The 20755-nt window shown below is 41.6% G+C and overlaps 1 protein-coding gene across 3 annotated transcripts in view; it reads left to right on the forward strand.

Annotated features, from left to right (window-relative positions):
* The window catches only part of insyn1 (inhibitory synaptic factor 1), a 37429-nt gene extending 28129 nt beyond the window's left edge, over positions 1 to 9300 (forward strand). For all 3 annotated transcript variants that reach the window (XM_037490656.2, XM_037490639.2, XM_037490647.2), the window contains one exon: positions 7852 to 9300. In XM_037490656.2, coding sequence (XP_037346553.1) covers positions 7852 to 8679 — 828 coding nt within the window. In that variant the 3' untranslated portion in view covers positions 8680 to 9300. The remainder of the gene's footprint in view (positions 1 to 7851) is intronic.
* Positions 9301 to 20755: the final 11455 nt, after the last annotated feature.

Raw genomic sequence — 20755 nt, forward strand, 5'->3', positions numbered from 1 at the left:
TAGTGCATTATGACTGTGTCATAGATACATGCCGTTTTTTAGACCGTAAAAAAAAGTAGACAAATATATGGAAAGAACTCTGTAAAAAAGATTGTTAAATTATTTCTCAACCAAATCAACAATAAGAGAAAGTGAGACCTTATGTCCCATAGTCCCTTGACACTGACCAAGCATCTGTTTTTTATAGTTCTTCATACATTTCCCACTACACAGAGAGTATCATTGGTCACCAGCACAACAATGAGATGATTGACTTGCTTTGGTAAAAGCACCTTCCGACCTTCAAAGCTGCCACCTGCTCATCAGGATATATAATCTATAAATGCTCCTACACACACTTGCCTGAGGACACTGGCATAAGGACTGAAGCAGCCAGAGAAAGAACCACTCATCTTCCATTAAGTGGTCAACCTGTTCTGCCTTCTGAGACACAGGCACCTCACAATAGCCTTTATATGTAACTGTATCTTCTTTTGTCAGACTTGTCTTTTTTTTTTTCTTTCTTTCTTTTCTCAGGGCACACTTGCCACTTATCTGCTTACTGATTTGACCGGTAGACAAAGTGGCCGTTTGAGGTGTCAGGGTGAGGGATTTACTGCTGGACTGGGTGGAGCTGGTTCCTGCGGCGTTGCATTCTCTCCTGCTGGAGAGATTCTCCCCTTGTTCTGCAATAGGTCACCCGTTTGGATACATTTTCTCATTTAATTCAATGAGAAAGTGTGTCCAAACTATTTACTGGTACTGTACATCTGGCAAACTGTAATCACTTCCCTGGCCTTCTAGAGAAAAAACACCATGCTGTTAATGCAAATTCAACCCAGTCCTTTAAATGGGTCAGTGTGGCCTGGCTGTACTTACATGGACACCTATTTTCCACTCATGTGACCAGCGTGACCCGACAGTGCTTGGGCCTAATCCGAGCGCTATCTCAGGGAAACAGACATGCTGAGAAGCCCCCGTAGCGTGGCGCTACCATCTTCCTCCGGTCATTACCAGCGCTCGGCCTCTCCACGCGGTTAGAAGCAATGAAGTAGAACTTCAATAAGTGATCGATGTGCTCTGCCAGCATCAACGCATGCTGCATCTGATGCTGGACTACAGAGTTCCCATTTTGCTCCCTAACTGATTGTGTAACCCATGCACTGTCAAGTATTATAATAGAAACCTTCCAAATTTCTCATAAAGCAGTTGGTTGAGTTTGCCCAGTCTAATGACTTAAATTTGGCAAAAGAAGTGGTTGATTCCCCAGACCTCAAGGACTGCAGAAGCCCACCTCTCATACAGCCCCAAAGGGATAAATGAGGCCCATTATGCGGTAGAGTTTGTAATGACGCTTTTGATTAGTGAGTTGTCAGGAGGTATTGGCCCTATGCTCATCACAGCGTTGTTTAGCACTTTAAGGCTTCCATAAAGATGAGGGGGGGATTTTTATTGAAAAGATGAAAAAGCAGCGGGCATGTGCCTAATGAAGTCTCAGGCTTATAGTCCCTCTTATGACAGGATAATTACACCAAATGCTTCAAGTGAACACTTCAAAGGCTACTTCATCCCTGCGCCAACACCATGCAACACAACTCAGCAATCAAGATAGCCTGACCTAAATCAGGTCCCTCTGGCTTGTCTGTAATATCATCCGCCCACAGACCCACTGGACCTTTTGCAGACTCAACTGCGGCACAGTCTCAAACGCACTCAATGAAATTGAGGAGTAGAATTTGCACAGAGGAATTTGTCTTTCGTAACGCTGCTGAAACAAACGTTGATGAATGGGATTATGAAGCAGAGGGGTTCAAATGTCCAGGTGGACCACCTCCATTCGTCGTTTCTTTTTTCTGTCTAAGGCTTTACGGGTCGTGCTAAAAATCCCAGCCATTACCATGGAATCCTAGTGAAGTTCTGCTTGGAAAAAAAGGAAAGCAGCAAAATCTTTATGTAACGCTTTTTAAAACGTCCCGATGCTCTGCACCCGTCTCAACTTTACACACGACCTTGTTGAGATTATGAGCAGGCGTGTTCATCGGTCAGAGCACCCGCCTCCTGCTTCACGAAGCCGCCCTGAGCTTTCGTGTAATGTGGCCACAGCGCTCAAGCCAACCGCGCTGTGCACATATTGCACCACTCTGCATGTTTTTCACACACTGCTGGGTAATATTAAGTATGTAACGAGAAATTCAAAGTGCTCCCTTAGTGCTGTTTCATCCAATAGTGTAGAAGATGTCTAGAGGAGATTGCGCACGTTTACGAGTCACTGGACAATTTTTCTAGTGAATCCAGTAAATGCTTTTTTTCAGAGGAAGTTGGGATGACAAATTAGCTTCTGGGGGATAAGAAAAAAACATTTCACCATATTGAGTGAGTGGATTGCACAGTCCCCTCTTTACGTCTCGAGGGGAATTAAATTGGGAGGAAGTAAGCATGGGGTAAGGAGTAAGAAGAAACTGCAACTGCGGGAGCTAACTGCATTAAAACAATGTTTGCGAACATATTTACTTATGAAGCCAGCATGCGAGGCTATTTCGATAATTGCTGAGACTTCCTAACAGGCATAAATTACTTCCAGCGCTGAAAGTGCCACACAGGGGCAGTCTGGAAATCTATTGTGACATGTTGAGAGAGAATTAACCCTCCAATGTGCTTGAATAGCCCCACTGAACACATTTTTTGAGTTTCCCATGAAAAAAAAAGCAAAGCCCTGCTAGACATTGGATGCTGCATAATTAACAAACAAGCATTGCAAAATTCTCTCCGTCTTCTCTCAAAATGAGTCCCAGAAGAACGGGTGGCACAGAAACAGATGGAAAGAGAGGCCACTTGAACACAGCGTAATGAAGCGATTCACGGAAGATTCACTCATACAGCGTGCCTTTCAAATGAACCCAGTGAGGGTGTTATGTCTCATTTATTTTGGTAACCCACACCTGATGTATTTTTTACATATGTGCAAATTGCACTACTAAAGATGCCCTATTTCACAGTGATTTTAATTTGCTGATAAATACTAGAATATGGAAGATGGACAGATTTAGGGGAAACATGTCGAAGATGCACTTTTACATAATTTACTCAAGACTTGATTGAGGGCACCAATGCACATCAAAACAAACAAGCTGTTGCCATTAAACACAGCTAGCACTCATGTGCCTACATTTGCAAACGTAGCGTTTTCAGCGCCAAAGCGTCATATTTACAGTTCATCAGGTAATCGGCGCCTTTCTCCGCCCACTAAATGCACTTTGCGAGCATTTAAACACACAATTGAATGGACTCCCTTCTCTCTTTCTATCATGGATCAGCCAAAGTCAAAATAGTGAAAACAAAAAAATGAGTGACATCGAAGTTGGGCATTAGTGATGGGAAATGCATGTATTGACTAGTGCGCTGTGGCAAAGTGTTAAGTACGGCTTCCCACTGCTGATGCAAAGACTGTTTGAAATGATCCTGGTGCCACCTAGTTGTAATGTAGCGAGGAGTTTAACCACTGCGGCCATGCAATGTGAACGCTGAATCGGAGGTGCAATGTCAGCTTGGATTTCAACTCGTCCCCTTGGCCTGTGTCGCCGCCTGGCTCGGATTACTGCTGCCATTTCACCAGGAGGGACATGTGAGGAAACCCGCGTCCCGGTCACTTTCCCTTTCACTTTCAGCTTGACCCTTACAGTGAATGCAAATCAATGACAAGGAAAAGTGTAATTTGCCTTTTTCAGTTTTCGCGATGGGCGGTCTGTGCCTTCTCCTCAGCGAAGCCTGATACATGTAGCCTGTACATACATCACATACAAACACGGAAGCCTGGAGTGGGCGCAAAACGCGTTAGTACACGAGGCCCCGTGTATTTAAATATCAACAAAGTGACCAGAACATGTGGTGAGCATTCCCCTTGTCATCGAAGACAATTTCAAGCCCACATTTTGTCATTTTATCCACAGCCTGTAAACGTTAAACGTTAAAGTAATGGAATAAGTTATTCCAGCATTTATATTCCAGTCCATTTTTTAATTAGCATTCATAGAGAACAGGCGCTCACTTGAGGGAGAGAAACGGATACCTACTCACGATAAATAAATCATGATACCAGGTGGAGTTGGATATTAGAGAGAAGGACTCTTGTAATGATAGTGGACACTATGGAATATATTTCCCCCAAATTACCCCTCCGCCTGAGGAGAGGATCTTCTGAGGTGTCTTTTCCATCACTCTAACATTCTTTAACAGACGAGGCTCCAAGTGCCCTCTTTCACTCTGACCCTCAAATACCCGGCCCAATCATCTCAGACAGGTGTTGATGGAATAAACCCTCGCCTGATGCTGCCTCTGTTAAAGCACATCAGAGAGCTCTGAAATGACTTGCTGTTGATCAGGTGCAGTGAGCAGTTGACTCGCGGCTTGCAGGCTCGACAGTGTGCAATGAAAAAAAAAAAAAAAAGAAATAAGGTAGCACTACAGCTCATTGCTCCGTGCGGACTGTACGAACAACATCCAAAGTGCTTCCTGTTGGCTGGTTAATGCAGCTTTTATAGTGGATTCTAAAACATTATTGAAATAGGAAAAAGAGCAACCTGTTTATTGCTATAATTTGCCAGCTTGTAAGTCAGACACAAAATCATCGATATTGCTATATTCATCATCATCGTTTTTAGTAGCTGCCAGCAAACAACACTTACAGTAAAGAAAGTGAGTTAAGTTGTCAGCGGATGCATTGAGAGAAAATTAAAGACTACCACTAAACTCAAATCCCCTGCACTGCTTTACAATTCACCTCTGCTTAACTGTGTTGCAAATGGAGTCTTTTCAGTCACAGGGATGTGCCATCACTGCACCATAAACTTTGTAGAGCGGTAGAGCCATAAAGTCCAGGGGGGGGGGGATGCACAGTTCAACTTCAGAGGTTTATCGCAGCTTCAAGCTGCAAATGCTGAATTGTAAGGAAACCAAACAAGTCGAAAATGCATTTAAGCATAAAGTATTTAACCAATAGGGCTACAATTCAGGCATGTTAGAAGCTATTTTAAAAGATGAAACCACTCAGAAAAACGTCTGTTGTCACAAAGGTGACCTTGTTATTAAATAGGAAAAGCATTGAGCTTTTTATGTTAACTTGTGCAACGTTTGGTTCACTTTCTGTGCTTAAATGGCCTGTAACGTCATAGGCTGTACTGCAGAACCAACCGAAGAATAATACCAGTATGATATCAAAACTTCCTTAGCTGATTTTCAGGTAGGATGTAAGGTGTTGCCCTGTAAAAAGAATAAATGTTAATGTTAATCTCATATTACTTTGGTCTCTAGTACATATTCATAGCATGTTTTCCATCAAAAAATATATAATGTGCATAATGACTTCTTCCTAATGTGTTCATTCGTCCTTTGTGCTAAGGCAATCAGCTCCACTAATTCACTCTATAGCCCCCTCATAACACATTCTCTGACTGCAAGAAAAAGCAGAGGCCGCTGTTCATTGTTGCTGCAAAGAGCGTGTGACCTCGAGAGATTGGGCAGAAGCCTTCAATCAGAGCCACTTATCAAGCTAAATGAGCTTACATACCGCAGGCAGGGGTCAGGCTAAGCAGCGGTGGAAGCGGACGCAGATTACCTTTAGCAGCAAAAAAATAAAAAGAATTGGTAGTGACTCCATTGCAGAGAAACAATAGCAACATCCAGCTGAGGTTCGGCATTAAGAAAAATAATTCTTACCGTTCCCTTAAAAAGTCACAATACAGCGAGTTTAAATATAGTTCCAATTTATTTCAAAATAACTATCTGCTTATTGCAATATGAGCTCAACAGCCAGTCTGTGTTGGTGTCATAGCAAGCTTGTGAAATACAGTTGGCAGAATTCTTTAGTTTGGTTCCTCGCTCCTCGGCCTTACATAAACATAGTCCTGAGTAAAAAAGACGTAAGAAGTAATTCAAGGATAAGAGGATCCACACAGCCCAATTCCCAGTGTGCAGTCAGCCATTGGAGAGGCACGCTCCAGGTACTTATGACGTTTACGATGCCGCAACTGGCAGATCTGTAGAGAAGGTCATTGACGGATGAGCTAACACTATTCATGTAGACGTATGCACCCAGATATGAATATTAAAAAGGCAGTAGCGAGGGGTTAGCAGCATCTTGTCTTCTTTTGTAGTTTGTAGCAATTAAATGTGCAGCTGGTAATCTAAGTCAGTGTTTTATTTCTATTTTTTATTCAAGGAGTCAGTGAGAAAATTTAATATCACAATTTAAATCACGAGACATTGTTCACGATCATCGAGCTCACAGATGTCAGTTGCCACGTTTGCACTGAAGATCTTTTTGATGGGAACATTATGAGTGTGTCTTTGTATAAAGCATTGTGGGACTCTTCATTGATCTTGAACCGTTGTGCATAGAATGATTTTAGTTTAGTTTTTTTTTTTTTTTTCGACATGCAGAGATGAGACTTTGTTATCAATAGAACATACTCATTTGTAGTCATAAGAGCAAGGAAGGAGCAAACACAGCAAATAATTACAAGCGTAAATTAAAAAAAAAGGATTATGTTTCACAAATCTTAAAAGTCTAATTACACTCTCTATGCTATTCAGCTGTAATTATGTCGCAAACTCGTATGAGTAGGTTTCTAAAATAACTTTTGGAGAGCTCAAAGCACTGGGATTAATTGCTGAATGGTTTGGGGAAAAGTAAGATTTACAAGCCGCACGGACAGTGAGTGATTCTATTTGACAAAAGATTGATGTGTCGAGCAAAACATGCTGCGTAAACGTGCTAAAATGTCAAGTATTGAGGGCCTGGATTTTGGATGTTGTAAGCAAACCAGTGTGAATTCAGCTGAAGTGCTTTCTATTCATCAAAACACCCACCGCTGCACCTGCTGACGGCAGAAGCATAGAGGTTCATTTTGAGTTGAAACATATTATTGGATACATTTCTGTGTAATGCTATTATTTAGTTTGACCTTGACATTACAATAGCACTGGAATGAACATTTGCATCAATTTATGTGGATGGAAAGTTCTGGGTTAAGTGTTTGTGCCGTATAGTTATAGGTAGTCATCCTGGTATGTGAAGCGCGACATGAAGGCAAAATGAACCATCCACTGGACTGAAGATGTGAAGCTTTCCTCGCTCGTCTAAGAGCATTCTTCATGTCTTCTCTCTCAGAGCGGAAGAAGACACGTAGCCTCTGCTAAAGCCTCAATGAAGGGGATGTCTAATTTTGTCTAAATGTAGCGAGAAGCTCATTTACAACACCTGTCCACGGGAGATCTTGGTAAAAAGTATTGTAATGGCAAACTGCAAAGGCAAACACAGATCTATGTACAGCTGTGAATACATCTTAGCTTTTGTTAAACTTGCCCGTGGGGGAGAAATCAGTGGGACTTCAAGCATCTGGAAGTTGCATGTAATGTAGTATCTGGTAAGCTGTTAAAGAGATTTATATTTAAAGTGAGTTTCACATTGGTTCTTTTCACTTTTTTTTCCCACACTTGTTTCAACTTTGGGCATTAGAGTGATTCTTTTTACGTACCAGTGATGTGAAATCAGTTTGCATTTTCAATGCTTCTGTAAGATCCAAAATATGTATATATATAGGTAATATCAAACCACACTTTGTTTTCTTGTAAACAAACCCCAACACATTGTGTGTATCTTAAAGATTGAGTTGTTTTGATATCTCATTGTAGACCAAAGTTACTGACCACCCAACCGACAGAGCGACTGACCCATCTATCGTGCCATGCCTTTAAAAATAAACACACAGAGAAATATCTGGATCAGAGATGAAATCTCTATTCGGCCTACAATGTGTGTTCTAGACAACATCTCATCAGTTCTCTCTCTCTCATGCTCTCCCTTTTCCATTGCAGGTGGTGGGTCAGATCGATAAGCTAACGTCAGACTTTGACTTTGACCTGGAGCCGGACGACTGGACCGTGGCCACAGCCAGCAGCACGTCCAGCAGTGAGCGGGGTTTAGGAGACGCCTTTCGGCTGGACTTCCTCAATGCAGATGTGCTTTCCGACAGCTGGGAGTTCTGCAGCTACCTGGAGGCTGCCGGCGCTGCCGCTCGGACGCCCGGCGATCAACTGGGGGATCTGCGAGCGGAGCTGGGCCGCGGGGCCATCCCCACCCAGACGCAGACCCCCACCCCGCCCCCCTCCACGGCCTCGGTCTACTCCCAGATGAACGGCGGTCTGCCCGTCCCCAATGGGCCCCTCATTATTACTCCGGATTCCTCCAGCGAGGAGGCCAGTAGCTCCACGACCAGCCACAAGACTTCCCGAACCTCTGGCACGAGAGAACGAGTTCGCTTCAGTGACAAGATTCTCTACCACGCGTTGTGCTGTGATGATGACGAGGAGGAGGAGGAGGAGGAGCAGGAGGAATTACAGGAAGACCAGAGTGACTGTCCTACACCAGACAGCGATAGTGAAGCCGGTCTCCCGTCTTGCTCTGTGACCCCCAAGCGTTCTTCCTCTGAGCACTCACTCCTCCATAACTGTCTGGACCCCTCCTATGTCTCTCCACCAATGAAGGGGATGAAGGGAGCTCACACACTACCCAGGAAAGGTCTCTTAAACCCCGGCTGCCGCAAAAAACTGTTAAGAAACAGCAGCACACAAACTGTCTCGGACAAGAGCACCCAAACTGTACTGCCCTATATTCCAACCAAACAGAAAACAAAGGACCACTGAGAAAGCTCCTAGCTCATCGTCCATCTCATGAAGAGGACTGTGCATTATTTAATATTAAATACATAGCTCATAGATTAATACACAAATAAATAAATTACTAAATAAATAAATGATATATGGGAAATCAAACGACTACCTAAAGTTCTTCTGATGCTCAGGGAAAACACGTCAAACGAAGCAAAGCAGATCATTAAGATGAAACTTCCCCGGCACAGCAAAAGATTACTGCCTGTTCTCATGTTGAAAGATACTACTGAATAGATTCCCTGTGTGTAATAATTGGAAAAAATGACAGATATCATAAAAGCAATCGTTTTTACAAGAACATTTAAAGTTGTCGAAACGGAAAGCGTCGTATGAAGAGGTCCTTTCCCCTCCTCGTACAATAGTAAAGGTCACGCCAAAAAAAAAAAAAAATGCTTGTTCCTATAATGTAGATACAAAACGCTGCACATTCTGTATTTTGAATCTGTATAAACATTGTCTTTTTCATGTTCCAGTTATTTTCAATGTTAAAAAGGGTCTGTTGCTTTCGGAGGGATAATGTACCCAGGCGCACATGTCAAGCCTTTTCCTCCTTTGATGTCAACATACAAAGTGTGAGCCATCAGCCACAAAACACTATTTACCTGCGTCTTGTTTGTTAGAAATCACCCAAATGTGATCTCTTCTTGGTCTGCTGCAGAAAGAAGAGTGGCAGAGAACAAAGTCATATGAGAATCCGTCGCCAACAAAAGTTCCATTTCCATTTTTTTGTCCGTGTCTGGAGGTGAAGTCATTCGACTTGGGATTCCGGGCATAATGGCGGTCTAGAAAAAAAACAACGAAAGGTTTTGTCTCTACATTGAGTTGCCCAGTGGGGAATTGAACTCAGCAGAGCAGCACTTTATTCACAGGGCCGACGCCGATAGCCATTCCTGATCAATACGTTAGAGGGGGGTTGCCGTGAGAGGTCTCTCTGCTGAGCATGCATGCCACTCTCTCGGGATCTGCGAACAAAAACTCACAGTCGGACCTATTTACGAACACAGAGTGTAACAGAAATTAGTACTGGGGCCCTAAAGACATGACATTTCAAAAAAAGAAAGTGTCCAGGAGTGAGAGATTATTGTGGAAAGTAAGGAGAGTGGAGAGTGTTTCTGTTTAAAAGGTTTTCCACCGAGCAATAATCGACCCCGTGGAACGGCTTTGTGACGCCGCTCCGCATCACCTTCCTAATGTTTTGTTATCAAGTTTGAAAAGAAAAAAGGAAAAATGTCAGTCATAAAGAAGTAGCTCCTTGCTGCTCCTGTGAAGCTGACCTTTGTGCCTCTGAACAACCAACAGGGCTCAGAACTAACTTTTCCAACAGTAGCATGTGATTTAATCGCATCTTTTAGTTTTTTTCATCAGTGGTGGAAATAAGCTAAATTCAATGAAGTACTGCTCCTAAGCACAATTTTGCACAATGCTTCTTTGTCCTCCAGCTGATTTCCAAGGGAGGTATTGTATGTTTCACTTTATTATATTTATATATACTATACGTGAAATGCAATGCATTTTTATGTAGTTCATAAAACAGCCTAAAGTATTGAAAATAATTAAGTATTAAAGCTCTATTGCAGCCAGTTACAACAATAAGACATACTCTATTATATATGTATTAAATAAAAAGCTAAATGAGTACTTTAATTAAGTCTTCTTAATAATATATCCACATACATTGATTTTGCTTTAGTGAATAATGTATCCGCACTTTCACTAAAGTAAAATATCTTAACATTTCACCACTGGTGTTGATCAATGACAATGGCTCAGTTGGACTCTTCTCGCCTTTATTTGAATCATCAGTGGGGTCTTATTAAGAAACTCATGTTATGTACCCCGACCCACCAACCTCCTCTTGCCTCTCCTTATTTTAAATTCAGGTTGACCTTTGCAGATTTCGTGGTGTGTATTAAATATGTAGTGCCTAATGTCATTTACATTTTTCACGAGTAGATTAGACAGTGTCAGTCTGCAGGAATATTCTAACTGAATACATTGGAATCAACACACATAACTTAAATTAATTGAAATACCATGCAAACTACTTGAATAAAACAACATTCAATCTTGCTGCAATGCGAATACCTTTAAAGATTTTTAAGATGTAGGTAAATAATTGTGGGGAATGTGGCAAAACATATTCAAAGTTAATATTCAATACTACGTGACTGATGCTACCATGGAAACCAGAGCTGGAATTTCTGTGTCCCTCTGCTTCCATCATGGCATCGGATGAGCCAAGTCCTCTACAACCGGCCACTGCAACACTGTATGTATGATTAGGTACTCGGGAGAATCCCATCCATAACAGCCCCCCCCCCACCCCCCCCTCTTTGTTTATGTTTGTGTGGCCATGTATAACAGTTATTGCATAGTGCACTACTTAGGGGAATTATAGCAATGCTGTTCAGGCAGCATCGTGCCTCAAGAGCCCGATATCAGGAAAACAAAGTGAGCACTTTTCCACTGGCCAGCTTGGTGGAAGCCAGGCAAGCGTCTACTGGCCTGAAGCTGTTGTTGTATACATGCCGGAAGTAATTTGATGATTTCTTTTGATTTTCATTCTTTTGTAACGTTTTCCTTTTGCCTTCCTCTGGCTCAGTTAATCCCAAGTACCTGTGAAGAAAGAGGCACTGAAGAGAGATCAATGGCTTACTCCCCAAAGCATCGCCTGCCATTTCCCCTGCTAGATTGGAGACCACCAGGTCATCACACTCATTAGCATAAACAAAACAAAGCGCTGCCGCCCGCACGGGCAAAGCATCAATTACAGGAAAACAAACTAAGCCCCTTATTGTGATGCCTATACACCCGCCAGACATTACAATGGGAGCTGGATTACATTTCTTTCCCATTTTTCCAAATCCACAGATTGTATATGTCATATGAGCGATGAAAATAACATCTTTAAATATAGAGGTGCTTGGCACTGCCGCAGGAATACATTATCCTCTGGGACAGGACTTTGGATATTTAGACAAAAACATTAGCAATGTCTCTTTGGCCAACACGTCCATTATTCATCTGTAGTAGGGCAGAGCCTTGTCCTCAATTCTTTGTAAGGACAATTGGAAGGTAATCCAAATCATCTGCTTACCCAGAAGATCATTTTGTAATGCCATTGCATGCAAAACAGCGTTGGTGTGCGCCATCCTTGTTTTTTTACATCAGGAGTGGGCATGTATTATTTTCCAGGACCATTATTATTCCACTAATCATCCTCCTGTTGAGTGACTGATAAATAGTGTAGAACAAAACCAATATGAAAAGTAAATTATGACACTAAAGCGCTGAATTATATGCCCCCCCCCCACCAACCCGTTGCATACACACACTTCATATATAATTACCCACACTTTATTCTCACTGTCCCTTGACCCAGCCAGTGTGCAGAGAGGAAAACAGATGACAGATCTCTGTTTTCTCTGCTGATTGGTGAGAGTCCGTGAAGCAGAGAGCTCAATGCAGCCTCACTGATGACTATGGATTTGCTAACGGCCAGGGCTGCCTTAGGTTGATTTGTTTCATCTTTGTGCCATTTATACCCTGCTCCTACTAGAACAAACTATTTAAATTCCATCTCCCTTTTTCCTCCTCCTCCTCCTCCTCCTCCTCCATCCTCAGACCTGCAATCTCCTCTCACCACACATCACTTTCCATTCATTATATCTCGGGTCGCCCATTGCCCATCTTATAAAAAGATGGGAGGACAATTTCACCTCTCAGCTTTAGCTTTAGTAGAACATATACGTGGGATACACGCGACTTCATGCACATGCAGACAAGGGGTCACAACTGGTCACAGAATCAGAAACGCATTTGTGGCCCAGCCAATGCGAGACCAACTCCCAGCACCTGAGGGATGGCCGGACAAGGCCACGTCCACCATCGGTCACCATTTGATTTTGCCAGGAGTGTGATTAATGAAGGGTCTAAGCAACGGCCGTAGACAAGATTAGACCTTCACAGGTGATGAAGGACAGGGCCTTTTGGCTGGGAGCGTCGGGCTGGGCGCTTCCCAAGAGACAAAACACCGCCTTCAGATGACTCGGCATACGGTAATTATAGTTATAGAGCATGGTATTGTGATTGAACATCGTGTCATGCAAAACAAAGAGAGGTAATAGGAGACCACATGGTCGTGATCAAATATAGCTATATATAGTTTGCGTTGTATTTGTGCAGGTAAATGTTGTTTCTCTGACTTTAAGGCAGCAAACTCTCCTTTTACCACCTGTTAAAAAGGTACTTTTTTTTTTTTTTTTGTTAAATACAAACTTAAGAAAAGAGCAGGTCAATCTCATAACATTACACCCGGTGAAAAGGATATAAAAGGCGATGCAGTTGAAATTGAAATGATGGCGTGAGCAAGCACAGCAGAAGACATTTCTGAGTGAGGGAAAAAGGCAGACAGAAATAATTGCAGGAGAAATGCGACAAGTCCTCCAAATTGAACCACCATAGAGATTTAACCTTGTTGTATACCACATTGAATTGCACACAAACGATGTGTGTAATGACATGCTCAGCTGAGCAAAGAATACATCCGGAGACAATTGAATCAATCCAGAAAAATACACAATTACACAAAACATCACTCACTCAGATTGCAGGAATGCGTGCAGCACTTTTCAGTCAAAATATGTCACAGAATTACGAGTTGGAGAGCGGAACGTCGACTGAAGAATGCCACTGTTAAATGAATTTGCATTTAAAGGTGGACCGTGGTATATAAATATTAAATGCAGCACTTGTGTACATCTTATTCTCGCGGTACGAAGAAAAGCCGGCACTAGTCTCTTCACAGCCAGCGAAGCCTGTGAGCATTTCCATGGCTTTTTTCCAGATAAAAGCAAGGAAGGCAGGGAATTGCTGACAGTTTGGTAAAACCATCCAATAAGAGTTAAATAATACGGCTGGTACAATGTAGAAGAAGTCCCCAAGTGCCCCTTAAAAGGAATTGTCCCTATTGCTCGTATATATTACTTTCAGCGGCCTATACGCTCTATACTTTATTTCTCTTTCGCTCTGTCCCTCTTTCATACATGCACCTCCTTCTCTATTCAATCTATCCCATGCACTTGTCTTCTGTGGCTGTAATGACCTCTCCACTCTCCTCCAGAAAGGTATGACCGAGGTCTTCATCAAACGCAGAGCAATTCGCAAGGTGCCAAGGACAGGTAAGAGTCATCCTTCTGAGTGTCCACAATGAACAGAAGGCAGTGGAATGAGGTGAAGTTAATTTATGGTTCAGCACTGAATAATTGATTACACCATGGATTGGTCCCCACCTTCAGCTATTCTGTCAAATACTATCTGGACTCTCTGATTGCAATCATTGCTTATGTAAACAACTTGCTTCAATTAGTGGAGGTTTTTGGGGATTTTTTTTTTGCGGTTCAACAGCTTCTTCCATATTTTTAGTGGGTCAAGAGACGGATAAGGGTGCATGAATAACATTTTGTGTCGCTGCGCATTTCCAATAAATTATTGTAGCAATCATTCTCGAATGACTGCAATTAGTCAAATGTCAAGCTCGGTTTGCCCTCTCATGGTGGCTTGCTGACAAAGTAGTTCAGAGGTACGTCAAAAGATTAATAGCTATGGGATTTCATTAAGTCAGGTGCTTGAAAGAAACAGCAGGAATAAACACAGATTAATTAAAACTTCAGTTCTTTCCCTTAAGTATAGTCCATAATTAGGCACTGAGGCTCCAGCATTGATCTGGTCCACACATGCATCACACTTTACAGTCACAACTCACAACAGCTCTTCAATACTGATATTGTGTCATTTAAAGTTTAAATCATGTATTGATTGTAAAAACGATCTGAAAAATAACTTTGTTGTCATAGCACCTGTCATGCAAAGTTGCAGCACAGCGACTTTAATGAAACAGGAATAAAAACAATATTAGGCTTACAAAATGAATTCTAAGTCACTCAGGGGTCAAAGTTAATTAAAGTCGTTTTGGTTCGAGAGCTGTTTCCTCCTGAAAATAACATAATTTGTATAGTGTGGAGTACAGTAGTTGTTGAATCGACCGGGATGTGAATCTGGCATACAATTTTAATGGAGCCAAGGATAATTGCTCCCAGATCCATATTGTCGTTGAGCCAAAAAGATTTATAGAAAGGACCACATAAACAGCAGCATGGGACGCGCTATCACTTAAATTCCATTATAACAAATGTGAAGTTACTGAAACTAATCTCAAAAATGAAAGTCTCCTTTCACCTCCTGAATCGGTAATGCAATATTGTATAGCCCACTAGGTAAAATGACATATCTTATCTATATCTATACCTTATCTGTAAATCAATCAATATACATCACATACTATAATCATATAATACCATAGACTAGAATACACTATCAATATCAGACATTGAACAACAAATACAAGAACTCTGGTGCGTCATATTTACAACATGCAACATATTTGCCTCTCAGACTAAATTACAGGTCTCCTTCACATTCTATAGAAATCACATCCAAAGATTGTAATAGATTCTAGTCATTTGAATCTGCCTTCGTTAAGAATTGGACTATTATTTATTTCTTATTATTGGTGTAGATAAACATGAGAACTCCTCTTACACAAGTATTAAGCAGCTGTCAGTGTGGGATGTAGTGTGGGCTGGTCGGGTGCCAAGTTATGTGACTAACAAACGCCACGACTTTTCCTTTTACAATTGATCCTACGGCTTCAAACGGCCTGCATTGAGCTCGGATAAAAAGCAATCATGCTGCAGTTTTAAATTATGGCCTCTTGGCCTTGTCCAAGTGGTCAATCAATGTTCTCTTTTGCTTGTGTCCTCAGCGCATCAGCATGGGCTATAAAGCCTGGAAAGCACAGCTGTTAAATGGCGATGTGGGCCCTTTGCTAGCGTGGTGTCTGGCAATCTGGCTGAGGTTTCTGGCACCCTCTGCATCGGACCGGGACTTAAAGAGAGCGTAAAGTTTAAATCTCCCAGCCGACAGACTGATCTCCACTGGCTCCAGAACAGATTTACCACTTTTGCACAGAGCAATAAAAAGCATGCTATGACAACGTACATATTACAAGAAAAGAAATATCAGAGAGAGTATGGAAATACTTTTACAGATGCTAAAAGCAATGACAGTTGACAATATTTCAGGAAGATATTCCATAAAGACCAAATTTTGTCTGAATTTAAAGTGAGAAAATTACCTTAGCAGAACCAATAGAGTCTGAAGTGAAATTTTACTGTTGTGTGGAGTTATTGTTCTCCACCAAAGTGTATTTAAGGGGACTTATAATAGGTGGAGATGTGCATAAAGAACTGTGTTCAACTGCAGACCCTGATAGCAATATTTCACTGATTTTAAGCATGGCACAGTTTTAAAGTAAAACAAAGGAATATTAAAAATGTTTACAGACTTTGCATAATTCTCAAACGATGATAATCTTGACTAAATTATACTTAAAAATCCCTCTTGGAAAAGTCAGTGTGGTCTCTCTACTTCTTAACCTACTGGCAATGCGTCACAGAGAGGAGCACCCTGCTTTTAGAGAACCAAGAAGAGCTGATTTGTGATTGCCCATCATTGAATCCTTCCCACAACACACCCACTGATGATGTACTGTAAAAGAATGCTCTTAATCACATCCGGTTACACTGCACAATACTGGTTAAGGGTGCTCCAATCAATTGGCAACCCATTTTTATTGGCCACTTTTCACACAGAATGTGTTGATTGACTCTTTGAAGGCCACACACGCATCGATTCTGAATGAAAATGTTTTCAATGCTCAATTTGCTGCTCTTTAATTTGCTCTGGGAGCAACACAGTTTAAGGTCTGAGGCTACAGCAGCGCTTCTAGGTGTTTTGCTACCTCTACATTGAGCGTCCCCCACTGCGCCGGCATTTTCGCGCACCGAATACCAATAGGCTCGGAAACGCACCGGCCCTTGATTGTTTTTTTTAGCAGTCGTGACATGTCCTCCCCTGATTCGTCACACTCCCATCACGTGGCCATGTATATCATCTTCTACCTGTTCGGTTAGGTGATATGTGTTTGCAAAGGTTGCCGTGGGGACAGAGATCATCTCCAAAACGATGGTGAAAGGTCCATGTAGACAGAGAGTAGTCCTGTGGATTCAGTTCCGAAAAGCCCTTGCAGGCCACTCGTGGAGCTGCACACAATCCGCAGTGATACTTTCTGCAACTCTCGGGGTCGGTATTTAAGGTATTCCACATATTTATCATTTGCATCTAAAGGGAGAGCTAGAGGGACAAGGAGACCTGTGGCAATACATTTCAGAATCGCTCCACAATGAGCACTGGGTATTTCAAAAGGTATACTCCTTCTAGTCCTTGTATCCTTCTTGATACAGACTTTGTATTTTTGGTCCAATATCACACACTGCAGAGTATCGTAAGAGGTACAAGGTACATTGGCTTTCAACAGACGATGAAAGAAGATGATATCAGTTAAAAACAGGTAAACCATACTTATCAATGAGTGGGTTGGATGCAGGCATTGAGCTCTTTCCATCCCATTCCTTTCTAAAAGCAGTGACTGATATGACACGCTGAGCCGAGTTGAAGATCCTCCAAGAGGTAGCTAGTATTCCTGTCCTAATCTTCAATGTACAAAAAGCAAGTCACAATGTCTGCCATAGAAAATCTGTCACATCTAGCAACACTGTATTTCCATGGAAAGCAGGTGCAGGATTTGACCAACGATCAGTCACATCGTGGATGAATTTGTCTGAACAAAAGTTTCCACTTTACAAAATGCCATCAATTCACAAAACAAATGATGTATTGTTTGATATTGACGCATGATGTCATGTTTGCCACTGCCGTAGTCCTATTTGTCTTACAATTATAATAACAATGCTCCAGGCACTGCTGGGGAAACTGTCATGTAACGAGTGTAGTAGCTGTTTAGGTTTCTCTCATCTTTTAATGAGGGGAAGACAGATTACTCACAGTATGATACATGCACAATGGACTTTGTTTTGATCCTCTCTCACACATCCTGACGTGCTTCAGTGTTGCCATGGTTGCCTAATGCACACCACCGATGACTAGATATCTATTTCGTGAGTTTCTTTGAGAGACTTATTTTGGGGGACATAAAGCAGCACATGCATCTATGTAAGTTAGCACTGATATGGTACATCATCATGCACATGATCAAGCTACCTGATGCTTGTTGGGCAATAACTAAGCAAGAGAGTGTGTAATGAGAAATACCATTAAAATGTACACTGCTACTTTTAACTCTGAGGCCAGAATTAAAATCCATAGAATAGACTTTTTTCTGCCAATTTCTAAGCTACAATTATCCAAACCCACACGAGAGAAGTTTATCATGCAGATGGCACTCTATAGTAAGAATCTGAATTCAACCCATGAGTCACACATATATGAAATATATTGTATTTAATATTGTAATAATTGTAAACCGTGAATAACTGAAGATCATCTTGTGATGGGAACATACAGTATAAGCCGTGACATTGTACCAGGTAAGTAACTGACATTGGTCAGACACCGCAAATCTTTTAACTCTACCTTCATTTGATCTCAGCTACACACCTATGAAGTTTCCTGACTGCATCTTGTCCCGAGTGCGAGACTAGGGGTGCCGAAATCCGACAGTAAAAAATAAAAGTAATCAAAGCCGACACACACTCAGAGAAAACTATACAGACTCAGCCATGTACAAAGTAGAGTTTTGTAATTCACACTCGAACATAGAGGATGGAGCATTCGACTTTGCCTTTGTTTGACCTTTAAGGATTTGATATACAGAGTAAATATCATTGACTGATGGAAGTGTTTACTGAAGTGCTGAAGTTAGACAGCAATGGTATCGTCAAACAAATATGTTTACCCGGACAAACAAAATCACCACTCGAAAGCAGAGAATAGAATGCACTTTCCCTGGGCACAGCGTATGTGCCATTTTTAGTTTGTCTCTACTATTTACCATACAGATGGATATTAATAAAGAAGTATTTATCAAAAACTGTTGTGGATTTCACCTTTAAAGGTCATGCTTTACGAAGGAAAAGTTGTGCAGTCATAAATCCTTTTCCCCCTAAGCTTCCAATTCTCCCTCTGCCTTCCTTTCTACACAGGCAGCTGCTCACGTACGTTTTCATTCTTTCACCAAGAACAAAGTAGGGTTGAGAAAAGGAATCCCTTTCTCAGGCCATTACCAACTATTTCCCTGAGGTGCAAACCCCATCACACAGTGTTTTTAGAGACTGTGAGAAAGAGACTTGGCAGGGTAGAATAATACATTTCTGCTTAATTAATCCCATTCCTTACTTTAGGTATTAAAAGGCAATGGTCTGTTTAACAACTTTCAGCGACACTAAACGGGTAATTAGTCACAGCATAATCATTTTTCATTCATTTTATGGGAATGTCCAGGGCGGGATTAGCTCCCTGGAGGGTCATCCCTGTAGCCACCTCACTTATTCCACACTCTTTTTACGGCTCCCGAACCTGCACACAGCATTAAGGCATTTCCTCTCTTATTGGCGAGTTTGTCATTAAAACGTGTCCTGCACTGTGATCAGACACCCACACTTCAGTAGTCTTTACCTTCGCATTGGACACAAACCTTCGTCCATGTGGGGCAGCTACAGATGGGCCTGTGTGGTGTGATCGAGAAATCCATTTCCTCCAATTTGAATAGGAAAAAGACAAAAAAAAAAAAAAGAATCCCTGTGGGAGCCTGGGCCGTACCAAGTATGGCACACTGACTTTCAGCTGGTGCCAGCTGTTGCGGGCAGCCAATCCTAAAGCTGAAAGCAATATTTGGGACATTTATTCAAATGTTTGGAAAATAGAACCAGTCAAATGGTGAGAGTCGCCCACCGCCCAGGTGTAAATATGATTTCAATTATGCTTTCTGTAGCCTGATTAAGCACAGCTGCACTGAAACTCAGCCATGATTCGGAATTTAAAGAACATGGTGAAGGACATGTCCTTTTCAATCAAAGCAAAAATAGTGATAGCTTTTATCTTCCCTAAAAATCTTAGCCGCACACAGAAGCCTAAGCTATAAACCAAATTAGGTTAAAAAAAAAGGAAAAAAAAGCACAAGATGTTTTTGAGAATGTGTGCTAAATATTTACATCTTATTGCTAAAAGACAAACTGGGGATTATGTTTTGAGATATTGTGGCTATGGACATGTACCTGACGGTGCTGTTAGACCACCAATGAATACACACAGGTGCCTCAGTGTTGCTATTAGAGGAATTGTTTTATTGACCATCATCAAAATGTTGTTTTTGAGCAAAAAGATTGTTTGAACCATTTTTTAATACATCTTCAGGAAAGAAAATTACAGAGACAAAAAAAGGGTGTCACTTCAGAGTGAGAGAAAGTGGACAAGTGCAAGCCTTGTTTCTCTAAGTTATAAAACATGAATAATATAAGAAGAAGAAATATTTAGAATTGCCATGTAAAAAATAACATAATGTTAATTTCATAAATATTTATTCTCTTGACTTTAACTGAATTGCTTGCAAAAAGCTTGAAGGTTCCATTATCCCAAAGCGCCATGAGTGTTGAGCCACCCGGCTGCCCCACGGTTATGAGATTATCTGTTGGCGATCTTGAGCAAATGTAATTGGACGATATGATGCTCGATCGACCAACCGAAAATACCAACTGCTAGACTCCAGGGCTTTGGCCTCAACCGGAAACCCTCTTTAAGACAGCCAGGGTGCACCATGTGTAATCCACAGCTGGAAAGTAGTGGTCAGCAAATGTTGCTACTTTTGTTTAATTTCATCAACCTTTTCATTGCAAATGAACAAACCAGCCATTTAATAATGCTAACAACCTCAAAAAGGTATCAGCCTCAACCTAAAGAGGTCTTATCGGAGCAGATCATACAACACAGTCCCGTGCATCAAGCAGGCTCAACCCCTCTGAGGGAATGTCATTGGTGCTAATGTCACTATGTGCCATCTGGAGTCAATTCAGCCGCTACACTAATATTGTTCATTCTTCACAGCCCTATTTCACATTGTAATGTCCCAAAAGTC

This window comes from Pungitius pungitius, chromosome 4 (assembly GCF_949316345.1).
Source record: "Pungitius pungitius chromosome 4, fPunPun2.1, whole genome shotgun sequence".
NCBI classification, from domain to species: domain Eukaryota; kingdom Metazoa; phylum Chordata; class Actinopteri; order Perciformes; family Gasterosteidae; genus Pungitius; species Pungitius pungitius.